This window comes from Marmota monax, unplaced genomic scaffold (assembly GCF_021218885.2).
Source record: "Marmota monax isolate L192 unplaced genomic scaffold, Marmota_monax_Labrador192_F-V1.1 WCK01_AAM20220418_F8-fsc00025, whole genome shotgun sequence".
Classification (NCBI taxonomy): Eukaryota; Metazoa; Chordata; class Mammalia; order Rodentia; family Sciuridae; genus Marmota; species Marmota monax.
Window position 1 is genome coordinate 2566140 of NW_026691950.1, and position 17560 is coordinate 2583699.

Sequence of the window (17560 nt, forward strand, 5' to 3'; positions counted from 1 at the left end):
ATGATCTAAATAGCAGTATATGAATGATAAGGAAAAAAACAGGAAGGTAGTGCTTGAATGATCAATCCTGGGCATTACCACATTGGCAGAATCCATTATAAATAGTTGTCTACTGCAATTTGTTTCTTCTAAACTACAAAGGACAACCTATGGTCTACCTCAGTCTTCTGTTTCAAATTAAAGAATTTTTTTTTTTTCCTTCCTCTGCAAGTGGTTATAGCTTCTTTGGCTAATCTTTTGGGTTAAAGAACCTACATCATATTTTGATTTTCCCAAAGGGATCTTTTCCTTATCAACTTTTCATTTCCTTTTCAAGCTGTTTAGGACAAATTTCTTTAAGGCAGGGCACTTGAATAAGGACACTTGAATAAAGCTTCCCTCTACTGTATGCAGAATTCTTCCATAATAGCTCATTTGGTATCAGAGGATGATGCTCACCTACCTACATAATGCTTTCTTGGGTGACTTAGTTTGTTTCCCGTTGCTGTAACAAAATACCTGAGATTGGGTAATTTGTAAACAAAAGAAGTTTATTTTGGTTTACAATCCTGCAGGCTGGGGAATCCAAGTGCACATCACTAGCATTTGTTCAGCTTCTGTGAAGGCCTCATGCTGTGTCAACTCATGGCAGAGAAACTAAAGGGGAAACAGGCAGGTAAAGAAGAGATGCACAGGTAAAGAAGAGTGTGTGTGTGGGGTGCCAGGTTCACTTTATAACTACCTGCTCTGGTAATAATTACATATTCCTAAGAGAATGACAATAATCCCTTCATGAGGGTGGAGATCTTATGACCTAATTACTTTTTAAAGGTCTCATAACCTCTCAACATTATGTTGGTACCAAACCTCAAGATGTATTTTAGTGGGGACAAACCACATTCAAACTACAGGGTATCTATTCCTTCTTCTTGATCATCTTTCTTCTCTCATCCTCTGAGGATGGGATATTTCAGTATATCTGATCATCAGTTCCAGCAAATGAGACTCTGAGAATCCTTATGCAAACAGGGTTCTCCATGGCCTAAAGTTTCAAGTTAAATATAATTTAAGTCCCACAGTAGAACACTAGATAATTTTAGAAATTAAAACAAAAACAACCCCCCCAAAACAAACAAACAACAACAACAACAAAAAATAACAAGGAAAAGAGGTGATTGCAAAGGAAATCAATCACACAGTTTCTAAAAAGCAATAATTAGAAATTTAGTCTTGAGTTTTAAGATCATGAGTTAAAATTATTTATATTTCATGTTTTTTTATGATAAAAATTTTTATTATAGGCTTCAGTGGAGCTGAATACAGTTTTCTATGTCCAGATCAAATGGAAGCAAGTGAGCAAGTGTATTTTGAATATCTACATGGCTAACATATCCTAGGGCTCTGAGTCAGATTCAAGGAATGTTAATTTACAAATGTTTCAAATATGATAACTCCTGGGGAAAGAAAATCACTCTTTTGATTCTTTTGGTAAAAGGCCCAGTATCTAATTTTTAATTTTTTATACCATCTCTGATTTAATGTTCTGACCACATTACAGAATGTGACTCAAACGAAGACCACATTTTTTACTATGCCATTTTCATAACAGTTGAATCCATACACTTATCTCTATGGTTACTTTTTTACAGTGTACACTGAAATTTAATATGCTATCCTCTGGCTCTCCCCTCTAATACATTAAGTTGATAATGAGGCCATAACCCAGGAGTGAGAAGTAAGGAAGCAAAATTATGAACACAATTAAAATAAACAGTGACCATGGATTTACTAACTCCCAACTGTTTGCCTAAGTTCTACTTTGGGTGTGGATTCTTTTATTACATCTCACTTTCACTATAGTGAAGGGTCACTACATTAAACTACTTATATAAGAAGACAAGCTTGTCAGATTATATTTTGAAAGACTATAATATTTTAAAATTTATAACTCTTGTCTCACATTTTCTACAGACTGTACTGTGTGATGCATGATAAAATGCCTCATGACCTCCAAGATACCTCCCATATTTTTAATCTTCTGTGAAAAAGTAATATTTTGCTGTTCCTGGAAATAAAAATATATGTAATAGAAACAAGAAGATAATAAAGATCTAATGAAATATTTTAGAGTGTATATGTTGGGTGCATAGAAAGATGGCAGAAGGAGGGCAATACAGAAATATACACAAATGTTTGTAAATGAAAATTGAAGGATACCAAAATACAAGTATATTCATCCATTAATTTCTTAAAGGCAAGGTCCTTGATTATTTCTGTATATTCACTTTTCATTCCCAGTGCTGAACACAAAAACAGGCACACAGTAATAAGTTATTGTATACTTATTAAATGAATGAATACATATGTGCATGAAGAAATTTTATGGGAACACAGAAAAGGAAACATTGGACATCCTGGAAATGATAGAAGTGGGTGGATTGGTGAGAGAAGAGGTCAGGGAGTAAAGATCTGTAGGAAATACTGCTAATTTTCCCCATTATCCATTCTTTTTTTTTTTTAGTAACAGTTCCCTGATAGTTAGATGGACACATTTCCCAGCTTCTTTTGCAGCTAGTATGCCATGTAACTACATTCTGGCCAATTTTATGCAAGCAAAAGTGATGTGTGCACCTTTCAGGTTGTGCCACTGAAAGGCATGGACATGCCCTCTCGTACCCTTTCATCCCCCTTTACTCACTGCCTGAAAAGGGATTGGGGATTCACCATTTTAGACTCAGCCAACAAGGGCAAATCCCTTAGAGGCAATCCCAAGTGGGACTTTGGGTCCCTGACAACTTTGTGGAGGAGTATCACCAGCCCATCAGGACTTCGTGTGAGAAACAAACTTCTGTTTTAAGCCCATGAGTATTTTAGATCTGTCTCAGCGGCTAAATTTATATCCTAACAAATGCAAGCTTCAGGAAAGGCTGCCACAGAAGTGGCGCTGGCGCTGAGTTCACCAGGTAGACCTAGCGGGGAGGGGTTTCAAGTCTGAGGGGCGTGTGTGCAGAGATGGAAGTTGGGGAGCTGGCTTAAGGGTGACGAGCAATGACGATGGAAAGCAAGGCAAGGGTCAGATACTAGAAGACCTGTCCTGCCTCTCTCAAAGGTTTCGATTTTACCCTGTGGCCGAGAAGCTACCGCACAGCAGGAGTGTAGGATGGAAGATTCAAATACAACTCACATGCAAAAAATCAGTCGGGTTTCTAGGAGAGGGAAAAGAAATTCACAGAGGCCAAAAGACTTTTCCAAGTTAGTGACAGAGGTGGAATAACCAGACGAGAGTTTTTCGAACTGTGGTCTTCGAGCTGATTACATCAGAATCACCTGGGTTACCTGAGGAAAATGCAAATTCCCGGGTCCTTCCCCGGAACTACCGATTCTAACCACAAATCTCTGGGGATGGTTTCTAGCAATTTCCACTTTTAACGAGAACTTCAAGGGCTTGAGAGTTGACAACCACGGAACCAAGGCAGACTACTTTGAAACAGCTCTTTTAAGTGTTCATAAATACGACAGAGCGTGAGCGCTCGGGCCACGTGTGATAGACGGGGCCGAGCAGGTGCCACTCCGCTCACAAGACGAAGAGCCACTTACCCGGCGAGAGGCGCCCCCGGCCAAATCCCGCGGGAATAGCCTGAGCGCGGCGCCCGCCCATTCCCGTTGCCATGGAGACCGCGCTCAGGACCAGTCGACCGCAGGACCAGTCGACCGCAGGACCAGTCGACCGCAGGAGCGTGGGGAGGCCGAGTCCTCCGCTGCCTGCGCCCGCAGGTCCAGCCGTGCTGCGCTCGTCCCTCTCCGCCGCCGCGTCCGCGAAGGAGGCCGCACGAGGCCGGGCCAGGACCGGAGCCTCGCCCCTTTTCGAGGAGCCCGATCGCGCCCAGCGTTGGGGGCCGTGTCCCCCCCTGCCCGAACCTGGACGGTGGGAGTGGCTGCATTTGAACCAAACGGCCTTCGCGGGCAGCTACCGCTGCAGACGCCACCGCTTCAGCCCCGAGCTCCCGAGGGCCTGTTGCCGACACCAGCCTCAGTGCCCAAAGTGCAGAGGCAGCCGCGTCTCTGTCCCCAAAGCTCTGGGAAACATCCGCCCTCGGGGTAAGGGCGGATTTGTGGGAGCAGGGGACCAGCGCCTGCGGGGCCGCAGTTGCGGTCACTGGGGCCCTCTGTCCCCACCCTGGCCACGGTAAACGTCGCTCGTCTCTTGGGAAGCGGCTCTCCATCTCTCCTCTCCTTTCTGAGTGCTGGAAGTTTCTCTTGGGGCTCGTCTGACTCACAGTATGGGATGCTTGGACCGGCCAGTGAATGCCACCTTGTAGTCTTTGACGCCACAACCAAGGGGCCGTCCAGAGAGGTGCTGCAGAAATAGTGATTGACCGAGATAACCTTTTCTTTCCACAGAGACGATGCTTAAGATACAAGGAAAACCATTTCCCGGAACATCTTAATTGTCACTGAAGCTTGAGCTAACGACAGCCAAGGGGCAAACATGTTGAACTCCGCAAGTGAACTGGAGTTTTCGGACGAAAACATTGTCGAGGAGATCTCCCAATTCGCTTCCCTGGAGGTGTCAGGTGGCACAGTATCCACCCAAAGAAGTTCGATTATTGTACCCGAAAAAACGGGCTACCCGGACTCCGTGTACGTTTTGGCAGCGAACATTTTTCAGGGTATTCGAGTGGAAAAGTCGTCAGATAAAATCTTAATAAAGTACGGGAATGAACCCCTGCCGTCCTTGCCCGAGTTTGAGGATGAATCTGTACAGCGGTTGTCCTATGAGCTGGCTTTCAGTACCCTGAAGTGTGAGTAGTACCAGTCTTGAAGATGAGCATTAGAATAAAAAGATAAGGAGAGAATCTGTGAAATGCAGTCCCTCAAACGCATCAGGTTTTTTAAATTTTTTTTTTTAATTTTTACCCATGTGCACATCGTTGGTTAATTGCAAACGTCAAGGAATTAAGGAAGCTGTAGTGGATCTAGCTCCATTTTTCTCAGTATCTAGCCGAGTGCCTTGTCCTTAGATTTACTGCATGGTCATTAAAATGAGCTGGAGGCTGGGGTTGTGGCTCAGTGATAGAGCGCTTGCCTGGCATGTGTGAGGCACTGGGTTCGATTCTTAGCAGTACATATAAATAAATAAATAAATAAAGGTCCATTCACAACTAAAAAAAATATTTAAAAAATAAATAAATAAAATGAACTGGAAACGATTCTGTTAGTAGGGAGAACAAGAGCCTCCTTGAGTGTCTTTCCATTCCCTGTATATACATCTTATATATTAGTTTATGAGCTTGCATAAACATAAAACCATTAAGAGAATGTTGGAAAAAACAGATGAAATAAAACGAAAAGGTGCAATATTTAAAAAATGAGTATCACCATTAACCCTAATTAAGATGATTCCATCTTTTAAAAATGTCTTTATTTTTTCGTGGTGTTGGGGTTCAAACCCAGGGCGTCGCCCATGCTAGGCAAGCCCCCTACCTCTGAGCTACAACCCCAGCCTAGATGATTCCATTTTTAGCAGATAGCTTTAATTTTGGGAGCCCAACTTCAGTGTAATTCCCCTCTCTGCCTCCAGGGTTCCAGTCCCAATGTTTCAGATTCTCTCCCCTGTGGTTGTTAATTATCAACTTCTGAGTGTGGAGCTGACTCTAGGAAAATACCAGATATTGTTACTAAGAGGAAATCTGTCAAAAGGTCAGGAGTCTTTTGTTTGTGTACTAGTTGTAACCATAAATGTTATACTGGTTTGTAAATTGCATGTAGGTCCAAAAATAATTTCCCTAAATGTTTGGGAGTACTGGCAGCCTGACTAAACTGATGAGCATATGGCTTCCCAAAGAGACACCTTGAAGAGGTATGATATTTGTAAACTCACATTTGGCTTATATATTTTATATTCAGAGAGTCATGATTTAAGAAAAACAAAACAGGATTTCATCCCTAAGGTCGTACAGGAACAGTAAAACTCTAGAAGTTATTGTATAAAATAGAGAGTCTCTTTCATTTATGAGTTTGTGAATGGGTGATTAGATCTCATTACCATCATTTTTGGAGAAAGTAGGAGAAGGAAAAACCAAAATCTCTAAATTATACAAATATTAAGTGTATCCCTCTGGTTGTGTTTTATGCTTTTCAGTTGTATTGTTTGTGTCTTTGTGGATGTCCTTTTTTTTGCATAAACTCTTTCAAGCAAGTAGAATTTTTATCTGATTAACCTTTTAGAGTTTTAAAGGCCTCATTATGATTTTTTTAAAAAAATAAAAACTAGTTCTATTTTTACCAGATAACCACAAGGTCAGTTTTTTGCTAAACAAGGTAGAATTACTAATGAAGAGAAACCTGTTCCTATTGTTTGACTTCTGTCAAAGTAGTAGAGTACTAGCAGCTAATTTGTTTATTTTTCAAAGAATCTCTGTATGCTTCAAGTAATAATAGATATTAAAAAGAAAAACTGGTGAAATGATTTCTTAAGAGATGTATGAACAACCAATAAAAGGAAATGAAGACAAAAACAACTTAAGGAGAGAGAGAGAGAGAGAGGTCCCCGAAATTGCTGATCTTTTCCCTGGCTAATCTTTCTTTGAGTTTTCTAGGTGTATGTAGTAATGGGTCAACTTTTACTCCTAGGAACTGACTGTGATATTAATCTGATCATTAGAGAATCACATATTCTGTCATTTTGGGAAGTATATAAATTGAAAAACCTAGTAAATGCTTAACACATGGTTTGGTTCTAACTTTTGTGTATTAGTAATTGTAGTAGAGGGTTATCCAGGCTACCCTCAGGTTCAACAGTTCCCTAACAGAATTCATAGAGCCTAGCAGAGCTTTTATACTCAAGGTTACAGTTTCTTACAGCAAAAGGACATAGATTAGAATCAGCAGCCAGGAAAGTATGTAGGACAGAGTCCAGGAGCAGATAGATGCAAGTGTCCTGTTGTCTTCTCTCAATGGAGTCTTACTGACAAGTGCTTAATTCTCCTGATAATGATATATGACAACAAGAATGAAGTATTGCCAACCTGGGAAGTCACCTGAGTCTTGCCGTGTAGGATTTTTATTGAGGGTCAGTCTTATAGAGTGCCCATGTCGCTGCCCTTAGTTACTCAACTAATAGTGTCTACTATGGGACTCAAAGCCCCAGATAAAGAAAGACACAAAGACAAGAGATTTCAGAGACACAGAATTGGTTCACAAGTACTAGGATGTAAAACTATGAACTTCATTTTCCTTATAAATGAAATGGGAACATTACCTTGTACAATATATATCCATAATTGATGGCTAAAATATGGATAATGATTCACAAAAGATTTCCTTTGAAAATTGGAGTCTATATTCCCAAACTAGTATTCTTTCTAGTTTCCCCATCTCCCAAATAAAGGTTTAAATTCAGCTTACCTCACATGTAACAGGTTTTCCATAAATGTTGAACAAATTGAAGATGGCCTTGCTTTTTGTTCAGCTGACTAAAGCATCTCTCTCTCTCTCTCTCTCTCTCTCTCTCTCTCTCTCACACACACACACACACACACACACACACACACACAAATGAACTGCATATAATATGTAAGTATAGTTTAAGTAGTTATATCACAAAAGAACATTCATGTACTGTGGAAGTTTTAAAATATATCATATCCACTTTTGTGCATGCTTGTAATCCCAGCAGTTCAGAAGGCTGAGGCAGGAGGATTCCAAGTTCAAAGCCAGCCTCAGGAAAGGTGAGGCGCTAAGCAACTCAGTGAGAGCCTTTCTCTAAATAAAATACAAAATAGTACCGGGGATGTGGCTCAGTGGTCTAGTGCTCCTGAGTTAAATCCCTGGTACCAAAAAGGGGAAAAAAAAAATCCCACTTTTTTCCATGTAGTACCTTTGCAATAATCATTCTATTCTCTCTACCTGGCCTACTGTCTGTCCAACCCTGCTTCCCAGATCTTTACATGACAATTCCTTGTCACTTAGGTCTTAAATTAGATATCATATCAGTGTCTTCACTAGTGAGTTCTCCAAATATTTCAGTTGGAAATAATGCCATTCTAACCAAACTATTGGAGAGAATAGAGGATGAGGGAATGCCTCCCACTAATTTTATAAGGCTAGTATAACCTTGAAACACTGTCAAGGATGTTACAAGGAAAGAAAATTTGAAACCTCATAAACATAAATATAGGACAAAAATTCTAAATAAAATATTAGCAAAAAATAGGAATACTTAAAAGGAATAAGAGAAGGGTTGTTTAACATTATTGTATCTTTTTATGTCTTTCAAAAGATAAATTGCAAGGTTGAAATTCCTTTATGACTACTTTGATTATTCAGAGAGTGCTTCTTTGACTATGATTCTATGTGAAGCCTGGGCCATTAGGGCCCAGGATTCATAAAGATTATAAATATTTTATCATGTCATTTTAATTTAAGTCTTCATTAAGAATGCAAATACACTTTGGATATGAAAGTAAACTTACCTTATGGCATTATTTAAAGTGTATTTTGACTCCAAAGTTTTCATTTTTAGCCTTGGTATCTCTGGTAAACAGGCATTTCCCTTGTCTTGCAGATCAAGATATTTTGGAAACTATGTTAATCGACAGCTATATCTTCCCAAGTACCACAATAGTAAGTAGACAACTTTTAGAATCAGCTTATGTCATGATTATTCTTAATTATTAAAAAGCTTTCATATTTAAATAATAGCTAGTTTGCTTAATGCTGAGACCACTTCAAACTACAGATTCTTTCTTGCTTCTAGTTTGAATCCTTGTCCTTTTCATTTTAATGAAAGTACAAAAAAAAATTTTTTTTTGAAATTTTTTCTACTGGATTTATTTTTTATTTTGAAGACCTTCCCTATTTTCAAGTCTAACCAGACTTTGTAAATATTGTCACATTCCTGCTCTGTTATGAAAAATAATGGATTATAAAATGTTACTATTAGATTTTGTTTGTATAGTTTTCTTTTTGTGTGTTTCCTCTTGGTAGCCAGATCATTTGAGCAGTCTTATTATTGTGATGCTGTATGATTTTCAAGATAGAAAATTTCAAAATCGTGTTCTTTCTGATAATGAAGAGTCCATATTGGAAGTTCAAGAAGTAGAGAACCTTCTTAACAGGTAAGTTATAAGTAAAAATGGTTTAATATTTAAAATCAATATCATTGTTTTTACTGGCAAAACTGTATGCAGTATAGTGTGTGTGTGTGTGTGAAAATTTTATGAAGATGAAATATACAAGTTTATAAATTTCTTGAGTTCCTTTATAAACAATTTTGAATAGATTATCCTGTTAAAAATCAAAATGTTTTGAAACCTTGAATTATAAGATTCAATGTATTAACATGTGAGAATCTTTAGAAATTCTTTTTTTTTTTTTAATTTTTTAGAAATTCTTAATAGTTTTTGGCATGTACATAATTCAGACTTCATCTGAAGCAGCTATTACTTTTTTCCTTAGTTTTACTTTCATGTCTTGAGAGCTTGTTTGGAGGTTCTAGCAGGGGAGCTCAGCTAGTCTGTATACCCTTGACTGAAGACCACTCCTCCTCTATCAGGGAAGGTCATCCTCTTTGACCAAGCACACAGCTTTGTAGCTTCGGGTGGGATGCATATGGAGTGGTGAGGGAGCAAGGGGACTCCCACCTAGCCAGCCAGATCAGCTAAAATCAACCTGGGCAATCAGTGGGGTGACAGATGTCACAGCCAGTTCATCCTCACATCCATCGTATTAACATGTCTTTGAAAACAAAATCTAATATGAATCAAAAGTAAAAGTCTGATGTGGACAAGAACATACCATTTTGCCTAACAGGAAAAAAAAATCTATTTTTCTAAGAACAAACTAACGGGATTTAAATTTTTTCCTTTTTTATCTTAAATATCAACATATGCCTACCATGAAGATAATAAATGCCTACCTCAAAGGGTTGTTAGGAGAACTAATTAATTAATACATGTAAAGTGCTCAGGATAGAATCAGATACATAATAATGGTCAATAAGTGAGATGTTGTTATTTTCTTTTTCTTTTTTTTTTTAAAGACTTAGAGAATTTTTCAATATTTTTTTATTTTTTAGTTCTTGGCGGACACAACATCTTTATTTTTTTTTTATTTTTTTGTGGTGCTGAGGATCGAACCCAGCGCCCCGCACATGCCAGGCGAGCGCGCTACCGCTTGAGCTACATCCCCAGCCCCATATGTTGTTATTTTCTATGGTTTGAATAAGTCTCCCAGAGTTCTGGTTGGAAATTTAATCCCCAATGTGGCAGTATTGAGAGATGGGGCCTAATGGGAGGTGTTTAGTCATGAGGGCTCTGTCCTCCTGAGTAGATTAATGCCATTATTAAAAGGGCTTGCAGAAGTGGGTTTGCTGTCTTACATCCTTGCCCTTCTGCTTTCTGCCATGAAGAAGGCTCTCACCAGAAGCCAACATCTTGATCTTGGAATTCCCAACCTCTAGAACTGTGAGAAAATAAATTTGTGTTCTTTTAAAATTACTCGTAAATTTTCTTAATATCCTATTATTGCCCACAAAACAGACTAAGACAGTGTTGGTTATAGTTTTTCTTATTATGTTGTTGAACTTTAATAGAATGTACAATATAGCAACAAAAACAATCTTGTAGGAAGTATTTTACCTAATGAATAGTCTGAAACAATTGTTAGTTTGATATCTGATTTTATTTTTATGGGAAATCCAAATCATTTTATTTAAATTATTGAAGGCTGAAACCAGAGGACTCATATAATAGTATAATAATAATAGCTTTATTGAACTTTTAGTATACCTCAATCATTTCCAAGAAGCTGTTTATATGAGTTGGTTACTTTCACCAACTTGTAATGTGGGAAAACTGGGGAACTAGTAGGTTAAAGTAACCTGTCTAATGCCACAGAACTAGAAAGGGGATAGCCAGAATTCAAACTCGGGTAGTCTGACTGCAGAGTCTATGCTTTAACATTTTATATGCTACCATATAAAAAGTAGCTGACCGGTTTGGCTGAGGTACGCTGCTAGATTAAAGACATGACATAGACATAGCTTATGTCAATCAGCCATGAGAAATTGTGGGAATGGAGAAGAGCAAAAGCAATCAGATATATGTACTCTGTGTTAGATAAGTGAGGATCTACCCTATGTTTACCACTTGGGTTTTGGAGGAAACACTTCCCTCCTCATACCCACATGGGCATCCTGCTTTCCAGAACAGGCATCCAGGATGGGGTAGAAAACTTGGTGGAACAATATGCTGTGGGACAGGCTCTGAGTTTCAGTCTTCTTATGCTTCTAAGTGAGGACTTAGGACACTTTCCTGGCTGTCTTGATAGTCTCAGAGGAGCTAATGAGAGCTGAGGTTAGGCTGAGTTAGCCAGGAAAGCCACAGGCTCTAGCCAAGTAAGAAAGACCAGACTGATTTCATCAAGAGTAGACTTTAGCTGAGGAAGCTAGTGAGGCAGGTAGGAGTTGGACAGGTCAAGGGGATGTCTTGGTAGGCCAGAGGAATCAGATTGTGTGACTGTGTAGGGACTCCTAATTCCCCAGTTTTCTCCCTTTCCCCATAATACTCACTGCCCTCCTCTGGTCTGGTAGATTACATTGGTGTCAGCACAGTGGGTTTCCCCCCAAATTAATCAGTCCCATTATACTATTATTATGCTCCATTCATTATATGCGGTAGGAGAAATGCTTGTATTTTGTAATTGAATTACTGAGACTAGTAGAGCAGTGATGGGAAAAATACACATAAAAAGAGTTACAGTATTTTAATTCAGAGTTCTAGCTTTCAAGTAATAGAAACCATCTTCAGTTAGATTGAGTGAAAATGGAAAATGTTCTTATAGATACTTGGATCGTGTTCTTTTTTTTAATATTATATTTTAGTGGTAGTTGGACACAATACCCTTATTTTTATTTATTTATTTTTATGTGGTACTGAGGATTGAACCCAGGACCTTGCATGTGTGAGGTGAGCGCTCCACCTCTGAGCCACAATCCCAGTCCCTTGAATTGTGTTCTTACAGATAGAATTCAAAGACTCTGGAAGAGACTGAAGTCAGGAACTGGAAAGATGTTAGGACTTTATTTTTGCTTTTTTTTTTTTTTTTTTTTTTAATCAGGGATTGAACCTATGTGTGCTTAACCACAACCCCAGCTCTTTTTTTATTTTTTATTTAGAGACTGGGTCTCACTAAATTGCTTAGGGCCTCACTAAATTGCTGAGGCTGGCTTTGAACTTGTTACCCTCCTGCCTCAGCCTCCTGCTGGGATTACAGGTATGTGCCACTGCATCCAGTTGCTTCTCTATCTCTTTATCTTTTTGTCTCCTTTCCTAGTATCTGCTTCATTCTCTTTCTCTCTGCACTTTTGTCTTCTCTGCTTCTCTGGTCTATGCAGAAAAGTCCCCTACTGTTTTACCCCCATACCTGAGCTTGTATGTGATAGTCTTATGCTAGTTTCTTAGTGGAGACATACTTACCATTTCTATATCCCAATTCTAAATCCCATGAGTAGGGCTGGGGTATGGCTCAGAGCACTTGCCTAGGATGCATGAGGTCCTAGGTTAAATCCCTAGCATGGTAAAACAAATACAACAACAAATTTACCAATCTAAATTCCCATGAGAGGAATTTTGATTGGCTCAATATGGGTCAGGTACCTTCTTCTGGACCAATCCTCCATAGCCAATTCCCAACTGCAAACAATATGTAGGTACCAACCTCTGAAGATCTTCTGGGGCTCTAGGGTGGGTACTGTTGGGAAGTAGAATCACACAAACTTCAAAGTATATTTTAGTATATATCTATTGATAGGATAAAGGTTCATTTTAAAAGGTGTTAGAAGAAATAATTATTGAGAAATTGAATGAGAATGATTTCCTCCTTAGGAAAATTGTGTTTGTTGTTGTCTCTCCCAGGGATCCTTGTGTTTTTTCACACTAATACTTCTCTATACCAAATTGTACCTTTTCTTCATTTATTCACAGCTTCAGAGATGCGATTTAAGATGATACCTATCATCATTTTTTGACATACACAAAAGTCTTTAAGAACTCATTCCTTGTATAAAATTCATTTTTATTTTTGGGTACCAGGGACTAAACTCAGAGGCACTTACCCACTGAACCACATCCCCAGCTCTTTTTTGTATTTTATTAAGAGACAGAGTCTCACTGAGTTGCTTAGCACCCCACTTTTGCTGATGCTGACTTTGAATTCACAATCCTCCTGTCTTAGCCTTCTGAGCTGCTGGGATTTTTAGTACTATATGATAAATTAAGGAGAAAGGGAGAAGGGGAGGAGGATGGGAGGGAAAAGGGCCAGTAAGAGGGGGAGATCATGAACTGAAATAGATTTCCATGCATGTGTGAGTTTGTTGGAAAGAATCTAACTACTATGTTTAGCTATGAAGCACTAATAAAAAATTATAGCTCATGAACAAGAGAGAGAGAGAGATACTGCTGCTTCTTGCTCCCTATGCCTTCCCACCTGCTTAAAACTATTCTTCTGCAAAAAAATTTGTTGAACTTTCATGGGCTGGAATTGGGGTGAAATAGGCAACAGAATAGAGTGGCAGTGGGGAAGGATCTAGTGACTCCATCCTCCCAAAACTATTTAGCCTGAAGTCCTCTATGTTACAATGAAGTTACCATCAACCTAGCTATCATCCTTGATTCTCCTTTCCTCCCCTCCATTGGCCCTACCATATCTAATGCATGAAGTCCTGCAACTCAAGTTCAAAAATGTTGAATCTGTTCATTTACTTCTCTTTCCAAAACGATGCCACCAAAATCTATCACTTAGACTATTATGACAGCTTCCTCATAGGTTTTCCTGCCTATAACTCTTTACTATTACTATTACTATATCACAATCCATTCCACATGGCAGGTAGGGTGATATTTTAAAAATGTAATTATATGATCATGATAGAGTATCCTGAATCAGACTTGTCCGACCACTGTAAGCAACTAGAAAACTGGATAAAATACATTAGGTAAAAGTTTTGGATATTACACAAGAAACAGCCTGGAAACTTGATCCCTGAGATGACAAAAACAAATGAATTGAGCCTTAGAATAGTCTTGGCTTCATGCCTGGGGTACTTTCAAAACTGCAATGCAGGAAGTAAAAAAAAAAAAAAAAAAGAAAGAAAACAAAGATCCAAATTTTAGAAATCTGAAGTAACCATTGATTTTTTTTCTTCTATACTGTTGAACAGTAAGGTAAATTATATCAAATGACTTATGGGTATTAAAACAACCATGCAGATAAATCTTATTTGCTCAATTATATTCATTTTCTTATTTTTCCTATAATTGCCTATAATGCTCCAGAGTTTCTCTTTTGCCAAAATACCTCTTAAACACTGCTTATGGGTTTTATCTCTCATATTCCAGCCCTTCTTTGGAAACTCTTTACCTATTTCACTTATTTAGTGAAGATTCTGAAACAGATGCCTGTGTTATCAGGGTGAGCAGCACCCTGACAGAGCATGTTCCTGCTCAGGAGGTGTGGTCCGCCTGGAAAAGTAAAAAGTCTGAAATAATAGTAAGAAATAAAGACAAAGCCAGAAATTAGATATAAAAAGAGGAGTGTCTGATGGGTCTTCTAGCCCTGCTAGGAGCTGGAACTGAACAACGAAAAAAAGGCCCTGGTTCTTTAAGGGGGAGTATACCAAAGGCTGGGATAAGGATTCAGCAGGAGGAGCCTTTTTTTCCCCCTTTATTAAATTATTTATTTATTCTAATTTGTTTTACATGATGGCAGAATGCAGTTTATTTCATATTACACATATAGAGCACAATTTTTCAAGTCATTGGTTGTACACAAAGTATTTTCACACCATTTGTGTCTTCATACATGTTACTTAGGGTAATGATGTCTAACTCCTTCCACCTTCATTCCTACCCCCTTGCTCCCTCAAAGAGTTGGTTAAAGTTATAATATTATTATTAAGGTTATTCTTATTATATGTTGTTATTATTATTATATTATCCTAATTTACCATGACAAGTACTTTCTGTTCTGTAGCTAATGGATTTAAGATTTAAACAAGAATTATATAATTATAGTTTAACATTTAGAAATGAAGCTCTGACTCTGTATGCATAGGGATACTGGTAAAAGAGGAATATGGGCAACTCTGTGACAACACACGAATTAATAGTATTTATTATTGTAAATTTGAACTAAGTAGGTATTTAGAAATATTGTTTTATCAAAAATACTCTGTAATCAAACATTTCATGGTGTGCAATATAGAATAGTAACTTACTTTCTTTTTAAAATTTTTTAAATTTATATATGACAGTGGAATGCATTATAATTCTTATTACACATATAGAACATAATTTTTTATATCTCTGGTTGTATACACAGTATATTCACACCAATTTGTATCTTCATACCTGTACTTTGGATAATAATGATCATCACATTCCACCATCATTAATAACCCCATGCCCCCTCCCGTCCCTCCAACCTTGTAACTCACTTTCTTTATATTAATTTATTCTTTGGTGTGTATTAATGTACTATGTCATTTTTTAGGTCCCCTGCTGTGACATTTAGACATAGGACTAGACAAGTCTATTTTATTGTAGCCTAAAAGGTTTAACGTTTGATGACCCTTCCTGTTCTCCCTAAGTGCCCCATGTTCTTTTTCTCATAACTACACATGCATTCCCACATAAATACTTTTATGGGTGAGAAGTTCTCGTGCTGTTGAGATATATGTAGTTTAAATAAGGGAGAATACAGCCATAAGGAAAATAAAGTAGTATTTAACAGTTGGTGCTGAAATAAAACTGAGCTCCTCACTTACTACCCTTGTCCTGCCTCCCAGTCTCTGAAGCAAATTAGCTGGACCTGACACCAATTCCTGACAATGTCCATTTCTTTCTGTACCACACATCAAGTTCATGACAACTGTGACATCTCTTCCTCATTTCTTCAAGGTTATAGTTGAGGTTTATTTTGGTTAAGTCCTACCATGAAAGTGCTAGGAATATGTATTCTCATTTATGAAACATTTATTGGGTCTTCATGGTGATATTAACCAGTTCTTGTTTTTCTTTTCCGTTACTTGGAATTTTGAGGCATGTGATATTCAGAACTGGACAGGATTTGATACAGATTCATAAAATTTCTTTACTCTTCTCAAGATTATATTATTGCCATCTATGATAATAACAACTAATCTCTAGTGAGTGCTTGCTATGGGCTAGGCACTGTGCTAAATATTTTGTACACTTGGTTGGTAATGACTACATTAATAGTGAAGTAAGTTGACCATCCTTTCAGATGAGAAAACTAAGGCCAAAGAAGATTAGGTAATATTCCTGAATATCAGGTAACATTCCTGAGGTCACACAGCTATTAAGTGATAGAACCTGGATTTAACTTCAGATTTGTCTGACTCTACATCCTTTTCACTAAATAATATTTATTTTTCAACTAACAATAGATATAAATATTCGAGGAATGCACAACTATACAGGGGCAGCAAAAACAGAAAAAGGAAAAAGATTATTGTATTTCTATTATCACACTTGACAAATTTTTATTTTAGGCTTTAACTATTTGAAGTGAAATTATAGATGAATTGTTTAAAGTTCTGAAAGTAATTTGTTAATATTTCTAATGGGGAATGGATAGTCTTGTCTCAAATGCAGTAGTCAACAAAAATTGATTTTCTGTTTCTAGTTTTAAGACAAAATTGGCTGCAGCATTGGCAAGATGTCGAATCAAACATGATGCCCTTTCAATTTATCATATTCTGCCAGAAATAGTTAGGAAACAGGAACTAAGGGCCTCTACTCTGCCACTTTATGCTTGGATAAATACTTGTAAAATCAGGTAAGAGTTTTAATCAAATTCTTTATTCATACTTCAAGTCGCCATCCTTTTAAAAAAATGTGATAAGGGGCTGGGGTCGTAGCTCAATGGTAGAGCGCCTGCCTCGCGTGTGAGAGGCACTGGGTTCAATCCTCAGCATCACATAAAAATAAATAAAGATACTGTGTCCATCTACAACTAAATTTTTTTTTTTTAATTGTGATAAGAAATATTACCTTTTTAAGGGTGAAGGGGCACATCCAGGGGAATGATTATAGAGATATCATAGTTTAATTCCAGAGCTTATCACCAAATTACCAAAGGTGATTATATAAATATGTTAACTTTTGTTTTCTAATTATCTTTTAGCTTATTATTGGTTAAAATTGTGAGTTTTACTAGATGCAATATATGTAGTAATATTTTTCTTTGTTGCTGAAAAAAAGTATTAATGTTAAATATATCTTAATGTTGTATACTTACAGCCCTGAAGAAGTTTTTATTAATTTGAAGAAAAGAGGCTATAATGAAGTAAAATCTGTATGTCATATTGATGATAAAGTCTTTGCTGTTGACCAACATTGCTATGATGTCTTAATATTTCCATCTCATCTAAAAAAAGATCTTATAAATATAGATCTTTTCAAAGATTATAAACTTATTTTTCAGGTAAAATTATTATTTACTTTCATTGTAATTTTCAACAATGCTACTTAGTCAAAGAATCTCTCTACCTAAAAAT

At 37.5% G+C, this 17560-nt stretch overlaps 1 protein-coding gene across 1 annotated transcript in view; it reads left to right on the forward strand.

The window, feature by feature from the left end:
* The first annotated feature begins 3722 nt into the window (after positions 1-3722).
* Nsun7 (NOP2/Sun RNA methyltransferase family member 7) overlaps positions 3723-17560 on the forward strand; it is a 36940-nt gene continuing 23102 nt past the window's right edge. The window contains exons 1-6 of the mRNA XM_046454707.2: positions 3723-4077; positions 4381-4781; positions 8546-8604; positions 8968-9098; positions 16687-16839; positions 17304-17487. Coding sequence (XP_046310663.1) covers positions 4469-4781; positions 8546-8604; positions 8968-9098; positions 16687-16839; positions 17304-17487 — 840 coding nt within the window. The 5' untranslated portion in view covers positions 3723-4077; positions 4381-4468. The remainder of the gene's footprint in view (positions 4078-4380; positions 4782-8545; positions 8605-8967; positions 9099-16686; positions 16840-17303; positions 17488-17560) is intronic.